We start from the raw sequence: 17,764 nt of genomic DNA on the forward strand, positions 1-17,764 counted from the left end.
GGACCCAGCCTCGGGCCGGGGGTAGCTTCATCAAGGGATTGACGGGGAACCGAGGAGGCGAGCGACTCGGGTCCAGCCTCCGGAGGCCGGCGGGGCGGGGCCGGGCGGCCGGCTGGGCGGGGCGATTGCGCGTCCCCTGGTGCCCGACGTCACCGCGCGGGCGTCAGCTGACTGCGCGGCTGCTGCCGCCGTCGCTGCAGCCGCTGAGACTCCAGCAGGCCGCTGTCGCCGCCGCCACCGCCGCCGTTGCCGCCGCCGCCGCCATGGCTCAGTACAAGGGCGCCGCGAGCGAGGCGGGCCGCGCCATGCACCTGATGAAGAAGCGGGAGAAGCAGCGCGAGCAGATGGAGCAGATGAAGCAACGGATTGCTGAGGTGCGGGCCCGGCCAGGGCCTCTCAGAGCACGCGCGCCGCCCGCCGCCCCGGCCCTCTGAGGCCCCGCGAGACCCTGGGCGGCGGGTGCGGAGCACAGGCGGCGAGCCGGGGCGGGCCCCTTGCTCCCGCACTTCCAGCTAAAGGCAGAAACGATCTGGCGACAGTCTGCTCATCTGTAAAATGGGCCCAGAAGGCTGAGCCCAGTCAGCTTGTGACAAGCTTCCAACAGGAGGGAGCCATCGTGGGTGGTTCCTTCCATTGGTGGAATTAGGGCTCCCCTGGCGCGCGGACACAGAGCATCCCCGCCCTGCCCCTCAGCCCTGAGAACGAGGCCTCTGCCCTGATCCAATGGTTGACAGGAAAGTCAGGCCCCACAGGCCGTGGCCTATCCACCGGCCACTGAGCCTCATTCCAGAGCCCTTTGCACCGCGACAAAGGCAGAGTCCAGCGTCCGGGGTGCTAGTAGTTCACTAAGGGCTTAAAGGAGCGGTGGGTGGCGGCGCGCTGGCGGGAAGAAAGGATTGCTCTGCTGGGGCCTGTTGGGGAGTCTCGTCTGCAGAGCAGGGACTCGAGGGCGGGGGGGGGGGGGGGGGGAGGCTACCTTGGGTACTGTGGATGCCAGGCCCAGGGAAGCAGCTTCACACTGGTGCCCGAGCCCTGAGGGCTCGGTGTGAACTCTTCGGCCCGTGGAGCTGCATTTCCCTGATGGCCACCTGCCTTCGAGGCCACCAGCCAGAGAGGGACCTGTGCGGTGCTGAGTGGGATGGGGCCGGCCTGGAGCGAGGTCTTCTGGGAAGCTATTGGCAACATCTAAGGCCGCGAGGGAGCAGCGTTGCTCAGTGGCAGACCGGGCCCCTCGGCCCCTCCTCACTGTCTCTTTTCACCCCTCCGCTTGGGTCTCCAGACCTTCAGTTTAAAGGCTGGGTATGAAAACCACCGAAGGCAGGTAGGGCCTGTGACCCTGAGCCACTGAGGGAGCTCTGGGCCCCAGCAGGACGCACGGAGGGGCTGGATCAGCACACAGGTCGCAGGGAAATGACCTCATTTGGCTCCCTCAGCAGTGGAAGGACCCCTCATAGCCGTGTGGAACCTTCCATTGACCAAGGAAAGGGGACATGTCTTTCCCAGGGTCACATTATCATCAGTCCAAAGGCAGACCTGGGCTTAGAACCCAGATCCCCACTTACACGGCGGGGCGGTGGGTGGCCCTCACTCCCGTCCTCCCTGTGCAACAGGAGAACATAATGAAATCTAACATCGACAAGAAGTTCTCTGCGCACTATGACGCCGTGGAGGCGGAGCTCAAGTCCAGCACCGTCGGTGAGCAGAGCGCACGCCCACCACCCTCTTTGGGATCCAGAGGCCTGCCTCTTCCCTGGCACTGGGCCGCAGACCCTCATCCCCGGCTCTCCTCGCCTCCAGGTCTCGTGACCCTGAATGATATGAAGGCCAAGCAGGAGGCACTGGTGAAGGAGAGGGAGAAGCAGCTGGCCAAGAAAGAGCAGTCGAAGGAGCTGCAATTGTGGGTCCTGTCATCTCAGCCAGCAGCCCCTCCCCCCTACCCCCCTCCCCCGCCCCGACATGCAGCTAGTGCTGGGAGGGTGGGCCGGGCCCTTCCTGCCCCGTGAGAGTGGGCAGCTTCGGGAAGGGGCCTCAGGGCGGGGACGCGGTGCATGGCGGTGCTGTGCCTTGGTAGGAAGCTGGAGAAGCTGCGAGAGAAGGAGCGCAAGAAAGAGGCCAAGCGGAAGATCTCCAGCCTGTCCTTCACCCTGGAGGAAGACGAGGGAGCGGGTGACGACGAGGAGGAGGAGGCGGAGGAGGAGCTGGAGAGGGAAGGTAAGCACTGGCTCTAGGGGACAGGCTCTGGCACAGAGAAGTGTATCTGTCACCCCGTCTCCACAGTCTGCCGCGTTCGTGCTCTTGACCGGCCCACGCCGGGCGGGAGAGAGAGGGCCGCACCTGTCCCTGCGCAGACCTCGGGGCTGGGCTCGCCCCCAGCGGCCGAGTGAGTTAGGGCGTGTGTGTGGCTGCTGGACGGGGCGGTGGGGTCTTCGGTGCACGAGGCCCATGAAGGGCGGGCCAAGGAGGGAGAGGACGGTCCGGACGAGGCTGCTCAGTAGAGCTTCCTGTGATCACGGAGACGTTCGGGTCTGTACTGCTACGTGGCCACTGAGCATGTGGCCGAAGTGTCAAGTGTTTGACTCATTTCAGTGTCAGTTGATACAGCCACAGGCATTCAGGGGCCACTAATGAGACAGTAGAGGTCTCAGCCGAGGGGCCAGGGGGTGACAAGGGACCATTTGGGAAGGCTGGGGAGAGGGCTGAAACCAGCATGGGGTACCCGTGCGCCTTGCACCCGTTGTGAGCCGGCGCCGAGGCAGACAGACAGAGGGGCAGGGCGCCTCCCCTCTCCCTGGAGTCCCATAGGTCAGCACGCTCACGCTGCGGGGCGCGGGGCCAGCCCCGGGCAGGGAGGGCGTCTCACGGCGGGAACAGGTGAGCCTGGCCTTTAGAGCGGGGAGAAATTTCATGAACAACCAGAGCGGGGGGTGGAGGGACGCGTGCAGTCGGGAATGAGTGGGGCCGGCCACGGGGCCGGCAGGAACGGACACAGCTGAGGACCTGGAAGGGCTTGGGGGCCGGGAGTGGTGCGGGACGGAACTGAAGAGTGGGGTGGCACCTCACGGCGTGGCCACGGGCCCCATGTGACAGCCTCAAGGGGAGTGGCTGACGCCGGCAGGAGAGAGAGCCTAAGTCTCCTGGGCTTCGGCGTGTTCTACGAGCTACAGTAAAATGCGCTGAAAAGAAACTGGTGAAGAAAATTTCAATACTGTTTAGTAATTTTGTTTATTTTGAGAGAGAGAGAGAGCAGGGGAAGGGCACAGAGGTCAGGAGAGAGAGAGAATCCCAAGCAGGCTCTGTGCTGTCAGCACTGCGCCTGACATGGGGCTTGATGTCACGAACTGTGAGATCGTGACCTGACCTGAAGTCAAGAGGATGCTCAGGCAGCTGAGCCAGCCGGGCACCCAGCGCTGTTTAGCAATGTGAAGTGTTCAGTAGCGTTTAGTATCGTCACAGGAGGGAGCGCTGTTGTGGGCAGCACAGATCTGGGGGCACTGTTAACCTCACCGTGTGTCGCTGGGGCGTTGTGAGCACTTCCTTCTCCACGGCGGCTTTGTTTGGGGGGCCCAGCGATGGCATTCTTCTCTGGGCGACGCTGATGTGTTCATTCATCTCTGAACTGGGGGAACTGAGTCCCAGAGTCTGAGATGTTGACGAGCCTGGCCTGAGCCCTAGGGGCTTCTCCTTCCCTTCTCCCCTCCAGCCCCAGTGTTAGTTGTCATGGGGGCTTTGGGCTTCAGTGTCCTTGTCTGGGAACAAGAAGTGCCGTATCGCTTTGGGGCTGTCGCAGGGATTAGGTGATCCATCAGACGTGCGCTCGTGACGAGCACGGCTCCTGGCAAGGAGCGGGGCCTCCGCGAGCATCCGCCCTCCTGAGGATGCCCTGTCCCTCCGTGCACACGAGTGTTCACTCCCTCACACACCAGCACTGAAGCCCAAAGTCCCCCGAGGCGCTTCAGGTCGCAGCCGATGGGCTAAGAACACAGTCCCCAAACTCCTGTCCAGTTGCTGGCTGTGGAGAGCGAGGTGAAGGCCCCTTGGCAAAGGTGCTTTTTAGGTCTCCATAGTGCGGTGGTGGGGACACTTCCGGCTGCTGTGGCTGGGGACCCATGGTGGTGCCAGGGCGCTCCAGAAAGCCTCCAAGGAGGTGGTGTCTGAGCTGAGGCTGGAGAGACAAAGGGTAGGGTGCCCTGGAAGTGGGGGGCCCACCATGCAGCTGTGTTTCCTTTTGCTCCAGAGATCACCCCAAAGAAGAGGAAGTTGGGGAAGAACCCAGATGTGGACACAAGCTTCCTGCCTGACCGAGACCGTGAGGTAAAAGTGGCCCGCCCCCGGCTCTGGCAGGGGCTTTGGCTCAGGGAGTGGGCTCCCGTGTGCCCCCCTCCCACCGAGCAGCCCTGGACTCCCCTCCTTTACCATCTCTTCTCCCAGGAAGAGGAGAACCGGCTCCGGGAAGAGCTGCGGCAGGAGTGGGAAGCCAAGCAGGAGAAGATCAAGAGTGAGTGGCTGCTGGGTGGGATGCAGGGGGTGGGCTGACTCTCCTGCCCGCAGGTGTCAGGGCGGAGGCCTGAGCTCCCAGTGGCGTGCAGAGGGCAGGGGTGCCTGGGTCTGGAGGCCAAGAGGCAATTCTGCTCTGCAGGTGAGGAGATCGAAATCACCTTCAGTTACTGGGATGGCTCTGGGCACCGGCGCACAGTCAAGGTGGGTGGTGTGGGGCGCGCAGCCCGCTCCCTGGCCCCCCACCCCCACCCCGGGGCCCAGCCTCCCTTGGGTTCAGTGGGAAGGGGCTTTCAGTCCTGAGTTCTGAACTTCATGGGCCCTTTCCTGTGGGCGGACCCTGGGGAGCCTGGAGGGAGCAGAGGACAGGGCGTGTCCCTCATGGGGGGGAGCCTGCGGCTCCAAGGTCCCCAGCAGGCGCCTCTGGGCTACTGCCTTCTTAAGAGCTCTTCTCCAGGCTTCTATCTCGTTACCAACCCCTCACTCTTGCTCTCCTGGATGCTGGTGCCTGGGCCGCTCCTCCAGATGAAAAAGGGCAACACGATGCAGCAGTTCCTGCAGAAGGCACTCGAAATCCTGCGCAAAGACTTCAGCGAGCTCAGGTGCGCAAGTGCTCAGAGCTCAGGTGCGGAGAGCTCAGGTGTACAGAGCTCACGTGCCCCAGCTCAGGAGCGCGGAGCACGTGTGTACGCATGCGAGTCTGGAGCGCAGCGTCCCAGGTGCCGGAGTCCCTAAGTCTAGCTGCTGCTCCCTGGATAGGAAGGCGGCATGCTGAGCACTGTGCTCCTGAGCAAGAGGGTCAGGCTCCTTTTCCGTTCCTGTCACCAGGGACAGCTTAGGCGGGGGTACCCGCTTTGCTTCTTTAGCCCCGAGGCACAGGGTGGTGGGTGCCCGTCGTGGGCCTACCAGACCTTGCAGCCTGCCGCAAGGCACTCTGGGCTCCCGCGTGACCACTGCCTCCCGGCGCCGGGGTCTCCGTGGGTGGCTGCTTCCTGGTGTCTGCACCCTCCTGCCTTTTTCCGCCAGGTCGGCGGGGGTGGAGCAGCTCATGTACATCAAGGAGGACCTGATCATACCCCACGTGAGTCCCTTCTCTTCCCTGCAGCCCGGGATGGGGTGGCCGCGGGAGGGGAAGTGGCTTTGCGGTTCCCGGGGGCTTCTCTGGAGGGCGCCCTGGCTCTAGCCTGGCTCTTCGGCTCGGCTGCTGGTGGGTTTCGGGTGGGCGGGCGGGTGGGAGAAGCCCAGCTGCGTCGTCAGCACCCGCTCTCCTGCCTTCCCAGCACCACAGCTTCTATGACTTCATCGTCACCAAGGCCCGAGGGAAGAGCGGTAAGTACTGGCGCCCGGCGCGGCCCCCTGCTTTCCCCCGTGAGTTCTCTCCTACGTGGCAGGGCGGCAGCGTGACTCTGGCCGTGGGATGGCGGCGTCTTTGCTGCAGGGCCACTCTTTAATTTCGACGTTCACGATGACGTGCGGCTACTCAGTGACGCGACTGTGGAGAAGGATGAGGTGCGGGGAGGGGCTGCAGGGGCGCCGGGCGGGGGGCGAGGAGGGAGAGCAGAGGGACGGGGGCACGAGCCCACTGGCCCCCAGCGGTGCCGAGCGGTGGCCCTCCTCCCCCCTAGTCGCACGCGGGTAAGGTCGTGCTGCGGAGCTGGTATGAGAAGAACAAGCACATCTTCCCCGCCAGCCGCTGGGAGCCCTACGACCCCGAGAAGAAGTGGGACAAGTACACGGTGAGCACTGGGCCGGGAAGCCTGGGGGGGGCGGGCTGCGCGGCCGCTGGGGGCGGGGGGCGCCCAGTGGCCCGCTCCGCTCTGCTCCGCTCCACCTCCCTCTTCTGTGCTCTTGCTCTCACACCAGATCCGGTGAATGTGGACGCGCCTCCGGCTCCCTCCCGGGCCTCCGGACTCCCCGCGCTGCCCCCCACCGCCCCCTGCCCCCCTGTCGTCATTTACTGTCTTTTTCTTTTATGGTAAATACACGCACGTGTCAGAGTTGGAGCCCCTTCGTTGTGGTTTGTTTTAAACATTTTCTTACTGAGATAAGATTCACCATTTTGACCATCTGAAGGTGTATGATTGAGGGATATTTAGTCCATTCATGGTGTTGGGCAACCATCACCTTTACCTGCTTCCAGAACATTTCTGTCATCCGTCGAGGGGACCCCATGCCCATTCACAGTCTCTCCCCCAGCCCCTGGCACCCCCTTGTCTGCTTTGTCCACATGGGTTTCTCTCTTCTGGAAGTTTCACCCAAATGGAATCATACAGTATTTCTGGTCTTTGTGTCTGCTGAGAAAGTGTGCATCTGGGCGCGAGGGCAACCCGCTGGGGCCCGGGCAGACCCAGCTGCCCTTGCGGCCAGCCTGCACCCCCCAGGGCACCTGCATGGCGTCGCGGTTCCTTACTGCGGGTGGCAGGGGGGCTCCTCTGGCTCCTGCTGCCCCCTCTGTGCCTACCAGGGCCCTCCTGGCCCAACTCCCTTCCCGGCACCCCTTCCCAGTCCCTACGCAGAAAGGCTGCTGTGGGTGCCGTGCACTCGGGGCTCAGCCAGCCCTGCTCGCACTGGGTTTGGGGGGGAGTGCTCCTGCTTCCTGCCCTCGCCTTGGCAGCCAAGTCCCCCAGTCCCCCTTGGGTAAGCTGAGGCAGGAGGAGGAGGAGGAGGAGGAGGAGGCCGAGGCAGGCAAACCTGGCCAGTTCCTGCTCCCATTCCGCCCCTTACCTGAGGCAGAACAGAGGAAACGGGGCGGCCCCGGGCTGGCAGAGAGCACCCCCAGCTCTGCGTCTGGCCCCACCTCCTTGGCAGATGCACAGATCTGACTGTGGGGGGCTTCATGGGGTACAGAGGCTACTGGGCCCTCCTCCAATGGGCAGGGTCCTGAGCCCTATCCAGACGCAGCACGGGGGGGCCTGGCGCTCAGCCATCTGGGGTCACCTGCAGGAGGGGGAAGGTGGCTGGAGTCAGGGAACCTCGGGGCACAGCAGGGAGTGGGGGACAAATCTGAGGACCTCAAGGGGGCCTTCTGTCGGGCACTGGGAGCCCTGGAAAGGGCTTCATCCAGCCTCTGCACCAGCCCCTTCTGTTGCCTCTTTAGAGCCAGCAGAAGGCAGGGGAGCCCCTCCCAGCCAGCTCACCCAGTGGAAATGGTTTCCAAGGGAACCCCCTTCAGGGGGCCCATAGCTTCTGGAAGATAAACTCTTTGGGCCCAGTCTTGGGTGCTGGCAGGGAAGGACCTGGAGGTTGGGTGGGGGTGGGGCAGGGAGGGAGTCTTTGGGGGCTCAGGATCGAGGGGCCAGGGGGACTGTAAGGGAAGGAGACCCACTTCCTTATAGGCAACGAAGGGATGGAAGAGGCAGTGCCAGAGCTGGGCGGGGGGGTGGGGGCTCAGGGAGGAGCCCCTTGTCCTACGTAAGGGCTGCAGATGGTCTTCCTGGTGCTGGCGCTGGTCAGCCGGCCTCACGCTGGGCTGGCACAGGCCAGAGCTTCCCTGAGCGGGTGACTGCAGGGCCCTCCTCCTGGGACCTTGGACCCATATGAATGTGGAGCTCAGAGAGGGTGGGTGGCTGCAGGGAGAAGATGGGAAGCTGTCTGGACAGAGACTCTGGGAGTCCGTGAATTCCCTAAGGTCAGTGAGTGGCCCCCGATGTTTCTGGGGACCACCCTGTGCCAGGGGTGGGCTAGGTCCTGAGGACACAAGTGAGAGAGGCTTCATTCCTGATGTGCCTGGTGGGGGTGGGGGGGTGGGGGAGGTAGTGTGTATGTGCGTGGACGTGAACAACAAATAGGGAAACAAAAAGCGAAGTAGCAAGATGAAGAGGCCTTTCTGAGGTGAGGACACTGAAGCGGGCAAGTGGGACAAGAAGTTAGCCGTCCCTAAGCGGGTGAGGGCGTGTCGCAGACAGAGGGGCCGGCAAGTGTGAGGACACCGGCAGGCAGGTTGGAGGTGAGCAGCACCGGGGAGGGAAGGAGAGGAAGGGAAGAGACAGGTCAGAGGGGATGACCAGGAGGGGGGGATGCTGATCTTTTGTTGATTACCTTGAACGTTCTACGGAGCCCTGGTCTTCACCCGGTTCACACATCAGCAGGAAAGGTGGGGCGCGCAGGCCCCGCCCCGCCCCGCCCCCTCCCCACCACGCCCTCAACACAGCAGCTCTTGCTGTTGTCACTTACCACCGACCCGTCGGAGTGTCGTACGTGTCTCTCCGTGTCTGTACGCCCAGAGCCTCCTCACGCTTCTGTTTTAAAAGAGCATAATTGGTTTTCCCGACATTGGCAAATTCCCCTCCCTGGGGCGCGTCCTGTCTTGCAGTCCCACCAGCGGGTGAGAGTGTCCGGGGTCCCCTGAGCCTTGCCCACAGGGTACCGTCCATCACTCCTCGCCAGGGGACGGATATGGCGTGAGATGGAGAGGGTGTTCTCTCAGTCGGGGCTTTTATTTAATTGTTTTAAAAGCCTTTTCGGGGCGCCTGGGTGGCTTAGTCGGTTGAGCGTCCGACTTCCGCTCAGGTCACGATCTCGCGGTGGTTGGTGGGTTCGAGCCCCGCGTCGGGCTCTGTGCTGACTGCCGGCTCGGAGCCTGGAGCCTGTTTCGGAGTCTGTGACTCCCTCTCTCTCTGACCCTCCCCTGCTCACGCTGTCTCTCTCTCTCTCCTAGAAATAAAGAAAACATTAAAAAAAAAAAAAGCCTTTTCAACTGAGGGGCACCCGGGTGGCTCAGTCATTATGCATCTGACTTTGGCTCAGGTCACGATCACGGTTTGTGAGCTCAAGTCCCGCATCAGGTGATCTTGAACCCCGCTTCGGGTGAGCCCCACTTCTCTCTCTCTCTCAGCCCCTCGCTCACTTGCACACACTCTCTCTCTCAAAAAAAATTATTTTCAACTGAGGAAAAATTCACATAACATAAAAATAACTATTAACCATTAAAAAATGTATGTATCAAAGTGGCATTTACTTTTTGTTCACAATATTGTGCAACTGTCAGCTCTGGTCCCAGAACATCTCCATCACCTCAAGAGGAGACCCTGCGCCCATTAAATCGTCTCTCCTCACCCCTTTCCCCCAGCTCCTGACAAGCACGAACCTACTTTCTGTTTGTCTGGATTTGCATTTTCTGGAAATTTCACATAAATAGATGCATACAATTAAAGATCTATGAACATGGAAAGACGCTTCGTGTTCACGGATTGGAAGCCTCAATACGGTCAGGGTGTCCATATTAGGTTTCCACTGCTGTGCAACAAATTAACAAAAACTCAGCGGCTGGAAACAACACCCAGTCATTACCTGGCAGTTTCTGCGGGTCAGAAGTCCAGGCATGACGTGAGTGGGGCCTCTGTTCAGGCCCTCAGAAGGTTGCCATGAAGGTTGGCTGGGAGGCATTCTCATCAGAGGCTTGGGGTCCTCTCATATTGCTCATACTGTTCTTGGGAGGGGCAGTTCCTCGTGACTGTGGGACTGGGTCCCTGTTCTCTGGTGGGCCAAGGCACGCTCTTGGCTCCTAGACCCACCTGAGATTCTTTGCAGCTCAGGGCTCACCTAATTAGGTCTGGCCCACCCAGATACTCTCCTTTTGGACGAACTCAAAGTCAGCTGATTAGTAACCTAACCACGGGGGTGACGTCCCATCACGCGCAGAGTTTACGCTCTGCCTCAAGGGGAGGGGATCATATAGACTTATATGCCAAGAGGCAGGAAGCTTGGGGCCATCGTAGAGTGTTGGCCCATGATGATAGCCACCCCTGAAAGTGATCTATGAGTTCAATGCAATCCCTACCCCAAACCCCAGCAGGCTTGTCTGTAGAAACTGACAACCTCACCCTCAAAGCATATAGACGTGCGAAAGACCCAGAACATCCAAACAACGATTCTGAAAAAGCAAAGGAAAGTTGGAGAGCTCACATGGCCTGATTTCAAAACTCACCATGAAGCCAAAGCAATCAAGGCGTGTCGTGTAAGCACAAGGACAGGGCACAGGTGGATGGCATGGAACTAGGAGTCTAGAAATAAATCCTTACATTTATGGTTAGGAAGTGAGGCTGGGAGGGCACCCAGCTGGCTCAGATGGTTAAGCATCCGGCCTCGGCTTGGGTTATAATCTCACGGTTTGTGAGTTCGAGCCCCGCGTCGGACTCTGCTGTCCTCGCAGAGCTTGGTTCGGATCCTCTGTCCCCTCGCTTGGCCCCTCCCCCAGTTGTGCTCTCTCTCTCAAAAATAAGTATTTAGAAAGAAAGAAAGAAGAGAAGGAAGGAAGGAAGGAAGGATGCTGGAGCAGTCAGATATCTGTATGGAAAAAGTGAACTTCAGCCCTGATGTCATGGGTTGAATTGTGCCCCCTAGAAACGTTGCGGCACTCCCCCGGGACCCTTGAACGTGACCTGATTTGGAGACAGGGTTTTTATAGATGGAATCAAGTTAAGATGAGGTTGTATTGGAAAATGGGCCATAATCCAATGTGACCGGTATCCTAAGAAGAGACGAGAGAGACAGACAAATGCAGGGAGAAGGCCATGTGACAGCAGAGACTGCAGTGACCTGTCTACTGGCCAAGGAGGGCCACGGACTGCCAGCGACACCAGAAGGTGGAAGATAGCCACCCCCTAGAGCCTCCGCAGGGAGCTCTGCCCGCTTTCCCACCTGTGGCCTCAGGAGCTGTAGAGGGTAAAGCCTCTTGTAAATCCGTCAGTATGTGGGCCTTCCTTCCGGCAGCCCGAGGACACTCACCTTGCGTAGACCATACAGAGAAATGAACTGGACACGGGTTACAGGCTGAAAAGTATGAGCCCAAACTGAAAAAACATCTAAGTAAAACACAGAGAAAATCTTTGTGACCTTGGGCAGGATACAGAAGACATTAATCATAAAAGGAAAAATTTATAAATTGGACTTCAGGGTGCCTGGGTGGCTCAGTCGGTTAAACGTCCAACTTCTGCTCGGGTCATGATCTCACCATATCTGAGTTCCAGCCCTGCGTGGGGCTCTGTGCTGACAGCTCAGAGCCTGGAGCCTGCTTTGGATTCTGTGTCTCCCTCTCTCTCTGCCCCTCCCCTGCTTGCAATCTGTCTCTCTCTCTCTCTCTCTCAAAAATAAATAAACATTAAAAATGTAAAGCAAAGGAGGCCTGGGTGGCTCAGTCGGTTGAGCGTCCGACTTGGGCTCAGGTCATGATCTCACAGTTCATGGGTTCAAGCCCCACGTCGGGTTCTGTGCTGACAGCTCGGAGCCTGGAGCTGCTTCAGATTCTGTACCTCCCTCTCTCTCTGCCCCTCCCCTGCTCTCTCTCTCTCTCTCTCTCTCTCTCAGAAATAAATAAAAAACATTTTTAAAAAACTTTTAAAAATGTAAAACAAATAAATTGGACCTCATAAAAATGCAAACTTTTGCTCTTTATTTTTTTAAAGTTTATTTCCTTATCCTGAGACACAAACAGATCTTGGTTACGTACAGGAGAAGGGACGGAATGAGGTGGCAGTGCAGAAGGGGTGACGTAGGCCTGGGTGTATCTTCTGTGTAGTGTTGACTTCTGGACACTAGTATATAAATACTAGAAGAACACAAAACAAAAGAATGGAGTGAAAAGCTAAAACTGAATACAGACAGAAAGTATCCCAAGAGTATTTCAAATGAATAACATGACCATATTAAAGAGATCTGTAAAAAAGACTATGCAAGCAATGTTAAGACATAAGACACAAACAGCAAAATCCTGCAAATAAATCCCGAACCGCACTTAGTAGGTTCGTCTGTCCTGGGCTATGGGTGCTGTCTACGAACTGGAGGGTCAAGCAAGTGAGTCAACAGATGGCTGACGCTGGGAGTTAGGGCTCTGTCTCCCACTACTGGAGAAGGGAGATATGAATACAGATTGCGGAAAGGCTTAGCACTTTTATCGTGGAATTGGAAGGGGAGGTATCAGTAGTATGTCCTCTGGATTTACACATATAAATCTATCTCTCTATCTATCCATCTATCTATCCATCCATCCATCTATCGGGGCAGACATCCTAGCTCTGCCCACTGAAAGTGCCTAAGAGCATGACACCCCAGTAGCAATAAGCACACTTCACTCTCATTTCTTGGTTTCTAAGTATTATCCTCCTGAAAGAAACCAGGGCTCCTTGGAAGAATGGCCGATTCCTGGGTTGGGGTGAGCAAAGTACAAGAAGCATGCAGAAGTACTTAAAGAATGATGGAGAGGGGCGCCTGGGTGGCTCAGTCAGTTAAGCCTCTGACTTCGGCTCAGGTCATGATCTCACTGTTTGTGGGTTCGAGCCTCACGTCGGGCTCTGTGCTGACATCTCAGAGCCTGGAGCCTGCTGCGGATTCCGTGTCTCCCTCTCTCTCTGCCCCTTCCCCACGCATGCTCTGTCTTTCTCTCTCTCTCTCTCTCAAAAGTAAACATGAAAAAGTTTGTAAAGAATGACGGGGACATGTCAAAAGGGCAGAGGAGTCAGCATGACTTCAAGGGCAGCTTGAAGCGGCCAAATCTGCCGTAATTTGAGCATCAAAATGAATAATGAACAATAATGGGTCATAGTCCATTGAATAAAATCCTGGTCCATGAGCCCATACTGATGATGAATACGTACGTAAACAGAGGAGGTCTTCCCGATGGCAGAATGCCGTCAAATAGATGAAGGAGGGGACCCGGAGGGAGAAAGCCCCTCTTGAGGCCATCAGAGTAATGAGCGATGCAGGCAACGACGGTCAATGACTGCATGACATTTTGGTGAGGAACAGAATACTTACCTGCTTTCAAAGTATCTTCCTACAAACTACTTTTTTTGTTAAGTATGCTCTGCGTCCAACGTGGGGCTCGAACTCACAAGCCCAAGACCAAGAGTTGCATGCTCCGCCGACTGAACCCACCAGGGGCCCACCTACAAACTAGTTTTCAATTACAAAGGGAAAGACTGTAATCGTCCACTGGAGAAACGGGGGAGACCGCCGCCTTCACCAAGTGCTCACAGTGAACATCACGATGAGGGGACTGAGCCAGGAGGCGCTGAGAGAGGGCACAGCCTCACGGGGAGAGAGCGTGGTTGTTGTGCCAATGCCACACAGCCTGGATCTCGCCATGAGAAAACACCAAACAAACCCCGACTGAAGGCCATTTTACCAAATACCTGGCCTGCACTCCTCAGAAGTGTCCATGTTGTGACAGGCCAAGGCAAGTGACAACCAAGTGCAACGTGCAGTTCTAGGCTGGACCCTGCATTGGAAAAAGCAACACGAACGTTCCTGACGTCGACATGTGTACTGCGGTTATGTAAGACGCTACAGTGATTCTATCCTAACTATGCTATGGTTGTGATGCGCGGACTGAAACATTCAGCGGCAAAGGGGCAAGGTGTATGCACATGACTTTGAAATAGTTCAGAAAAATATCATTTTTACATAAAGTAAATGTTTTATACAACACATCTACATGCACACATAAGAGAGAGGTGGGGGGGGAAGGAGAGGGTGAGTGAGAAAGCAAATGGGGCAAAATATGAACTATGGGTGAGTCTGGATTAAGGGTATATGAGAACTCTCTGTATTGTTCTTACAACTTTTCCGTAAGTCCTAAACAACTGCAAGTTATAAAATTAGAAGGAAAGCAACCACTTCTAGCCAACATTTGATGGGAGGGTCTAGCCATGACAATTAGGCAACAAAATAAAATAGAAGGCATCCAGATCAGAAGGAAGAAGTCAAACTATATTTTTATATTTTCAGATGACATAATCTTGTATGTGCAAAAGCCTAAAAGATGCTCTAAAAACATATTAGAGGTAATAAATGAGGTCAGCAAGGTTTCAGGACAAAGGATCATTACACAAATCAATTATATTTCTATATATCCCAGTAATAAACACTCCAATCCGAAGTTAAGAAAATAAACCCATTTACAAATAGCATCAGAAGGAATAAAACACTTAGGAATAAACGTAACAAAAGAAGCACCAGGCTTATACACTGAAAACTACAAAATATCGCCAAAAGATATTAAAGAAGACCTAAATCAGCAGCAAACATCTGTTCAGTCAGAGTTCTCCAGAGAAACATAACAGGACACACGCACAGAGGGTTTATTTTGAGGAATGAGCTCACACAATTGTGGGGGCCGGCACGCAGGCTGCAGACTCAGGCAGGAGTTTTATGTTACAATCTTAAGGCAGAATTTCTACTTCTCTCAAAAACCTTAATTTTTGCTTTTAAGGCTTTCAATTGAGTGGACGAGACCCACACAAATTATGGAGGGCCATCTTTACTTAAGGTCGATCAATTGTAGAGGTTGAGCACATATACAAAATACCTTCACAGGAACACCTAGATGAGTGTTTGATGAGTTAAATGACTGGGGACCATAGCCTAGCTAACTAAAATCAATAAGCATAAAATTAATCAACATCCCATGTTCATGGATGGAAAGACTTAACTTTATTAAGATGGCAACACTCCCCATATTGATCTACAGATTCCATTTCATCTCTATTGAACTCCCATTGGCTTTTTTCCCCCCAGAAACTGACAAGCTTATCCTAAAATCATAAGGAAATGCAAAGGACACTGAATAGGCAAAACATTCTTTTTTTTTTAAGGATGATATTATTTTAATTACTGATTTTTAAGTTTTTTAAAATAGTTTATTGTCAAGTTGGTTTCCATAGAACACCCAGTGCTCATCCCCACAAGTGCCTTCCTCCATGCCCATCACCCCCCTTCCCCTCCCCCCCATACCCATCAGTGCTCAGTTTGTTCTCAGCATTCAAGAGTCTCACTAGGCAAAACATTCTTGGAGAAGAACAAATTTGGAGGACGCAGAATTCCCACTTTCAAAACTTACTACAAAACTACAGTGATCAAGACTGTGATGTTGGCATAGGGGCGCCTGGGTGGCTTAGTCGGTTGAGCGTCCGACTTTCGCTTAGGTCATGATCTCGCGGTTCGTGGGTTCGAGCCCCGCGTCGGGCTCTGTGCTGACTGCCGGCTCGGAGCCTGGAGCCTGTTTCGGAGTCTGTGTCTCCCTCTCTCTCTGACCCTCCCCTGCTCACGCTGTCTCTGTCTCTCTCTCCTAGAAATAAATAAAAATATTAAAAAAAAAAAAAAAAGACTGTGATGTTGGCATAAAGATAGACATATAGAGGGGCGCCTCGGTGGCTTAGTTGGTTAAGCGCCCGACTTCGGCTCAGGTCATAATCTCACGATTCGTGAGTTCGAGCCCCGCGTCGGGCTCTGTGCTGACAGCTAGCTCAGAGCCTGGAGACTGTTTCAGATTCTGCATCTCCCTCTCTCTCTGACCCTCCCCTGCTCACACTGTCTGTCTCTCTCTCTCTCCGAAATAAATAAAAAAGATTTTAAAAAAAGATAGACATATAGATCAATGGAACAGAATTGAAAGAGTCCAGGAGTAAACCCATATATGTATTGTCACTTGATTTTTGAGGAGGGTGCCAAGACCATTCAATGGGGGGAAAGAATGGCCTCTTCAATAAATGGTGCTGGACCAGTTGAATAGCAGCCACATGGAAAAAAATGCAGTTGGACCACAGCCTCACATTACATACAAAAACTAACCCCAAATGGATCAGAGACCTAAACTTAATAGCAAAAACCAAAAAAGAAAAGAAAAAGAGCAAAAACTATAAAACCTTTAGAACAAAGTATAGGGGTGAATCTTTGTGACTTTGGATTAAGGAACAGTTCCTTAGATAGAACAAGAAAGTACAAGCAGCAAAGGAAGGATCAGTTAATTGTCATCAAAATCTAAAACTTTTGTGCATCCGAGGACACTATCAAGAAAGTGAAAAGAGAACGCACAGAATGCATGAAAGAAAATATTTGTAAATCATATAGAAGGGATTAATATCCAGAGTATATAAAGAACTCCTACAACTTGACAACAACAAAGCAAAAACCCAATTAAAAAATGGTCAAAGAGCTTGAATAGATATTTCCGATTGCTTTGTATGTCACAGAAGACATACAAATGGCCAAGAAACTATGAAAAGATGCTCAACATCATTAGTCATCAGGGAAATGCAAATCAAAAGATACCATTTCACACCCACTGGGATGGCTAGAAACAAATAATTAGATAATAAGGGTTTGTCAGAATGTGGAGAAATTGGAACCCTCATACACCGCTGATGGGAATGTAAAATGGTGTAGCTACTTTGGAAAGCTCTTTCGCTGTTTTTCTCAAAATGTTAAAAACAGAATTGTCGTGTGACCCAGAAATCCCATCCCTAGGTGGAGAGGAAATGAAAATGTGTTCACACAAAAAACTTGTACACGAATGTTCCTAACAGCAGTATTCACAACAGCCAAAATATAGAAGCAGCCCAGATGCCCACCGATTGGTGAATGAATAAATATGATATATCCACGTAATAGAATATTATTTTGCCCTAAGAGGAGACGAAGTCCTGATCCGTGCTACAACATGGATGAACCTTGAAAACATTACGGTAAAGTGAAAGAACTCAGGCACGTGCATATTGTGTGAATCCATTCATAGGAAATGTCCAGAACAGGCAAATGCACAGTCAGAAAGTAGATCAGTGGTTGCCGGCTGGGGGAGGAGCGGACTGGGTGGGGGGACTACTTAATGAGTATGGGAGCTTCCTTTGGGGGTGATGAAACGTCCTAGAATTTGATGGGATGGTTGCACAACCTTGTGAATATGCTACAAGTCATTGACTGTTACACCTTAAATGAATGACTTATGTGATAGGTGCATTCTATCTCAATAAAGCTGTTTAAAAAGAAAAGGGAAAAAAAAAAAAAAAGCAAGGGAAGGAAACCTCGAGACTCAGGGCCGCAGTGGCAGGCTGGGGAAGGGGCCGGGCGTAAATGGCTGACAGCCTCCAGTCCTTGTGCTAGGCACTTGCACGGTTTTAGGTGCGGGCCCTCCGAGTTATGGACCCTGAGGGGGAGGGTGTCCTGAGCAAGGACCGCGCGGACGTCTGGCCGGTGTGCGCCTGGGAGGTCGACACGGGGCCGTCGGCGCACCGGCAGCAGGTGGCCAGGGGCGCGGTTCGCAGCGCCCGGGCGGGGCGGGGTCTGTGCGCGCCGGCGCAGCGGCGCGCCCGGCCCGAGGGGGTGTGGCGCGGGCGCGCGCGGGTCCCAGGGTTGCTCGAGGCGGCGGGCGGGGAGTAGGGGGAGAGGCGCGCGCCGCGGACGCGGCCATTGTGCGAGGGGGGCCGGTTCGCTGGGCGGACGTCCAGGCGGCTCCTGGGGTCCCCGGCTACGCGCTGGGCTACCCCCGACCCCGGGGTAG

The 17,764-nt window shown here is 55.1% G+C and overlaps 1 protein-coding gene across 1 annotated transcript; it reads left to right on the forward strand.

Moving 5' to 3' along the window:
* Window positions 1-190: 190 nt before the first annotated feature.
* Window positions 191-6,497, forward strand: FAM50A (family with sequence similarity 50 member A). Its single transcript, XM_039224809.1, has 13 exons — window positions 191-374; window positions 1,611-1,695; window positions 1,798-1,897; window positions 2,072-2,211; window positions 4,235-4,311; window positions 4,429-4,495; window positions 4,637-4,698; window positions 5,020-5,096; window positions 5,521-5,575; window positions 5,775-5,823; window positions 5,933-6,003; window positions 6,120-6,230; window positions 6,358-6,497. The coding sequence occupies exons 1-13, from the start codon at window positions 264-266 to the stop codon at window positions 6,364-6,366; spliced, it is 1,014 nt and encodes a 337-aa protein (XP_039080740.1). The 5' UTR covers window positions 191-263; the 3' UTR covers window positions 6,367-6,497.
* Window positions 6,498-17,764: the final 11,267 nt, after the last annotated feature.

The sequence above is a fragment of the Hyaena hyaena genome, unplaced genomic scaffold (genome assembly GCF_003009895.1).
Source record: "Hyaena hyaena isolate Hyena2069 unplaced genomic scaffold, ASM300989v1 scaffold_1776, whole genome shotgun sequence".
NCBI classification, from domain to species: domain Eukaryota; kingdom Metazoa; phylum Chordata; class Mammalia; order Carnivora; family Hyaenidae; genus Hyaena; species Hyaena hyaena.

Coding starts and splice junctions, on each gene's coding strand:
- FAM50A (XM_039224809.1), top strand. CDS start 264: ATGGCTCAGTACAAGGGCGCCGCGAGCGAGGCGGGCCGCGCCATGCAC. Junction 4,699..5,019: donor GGCACCGGCGCACAGTCAAG/GTGGGTGGTGTG, acceptor CCGCTCCTCCAG/ATGAAAAAGGGCAACACGAT. Junction 5,824..5,932: donor CAAGGCCCGAGGGAAGAGCG/GTAAGTACTGGC, acceptor TCTTTGCTGCAG/GGCCACTCTTTAATTTCGAC.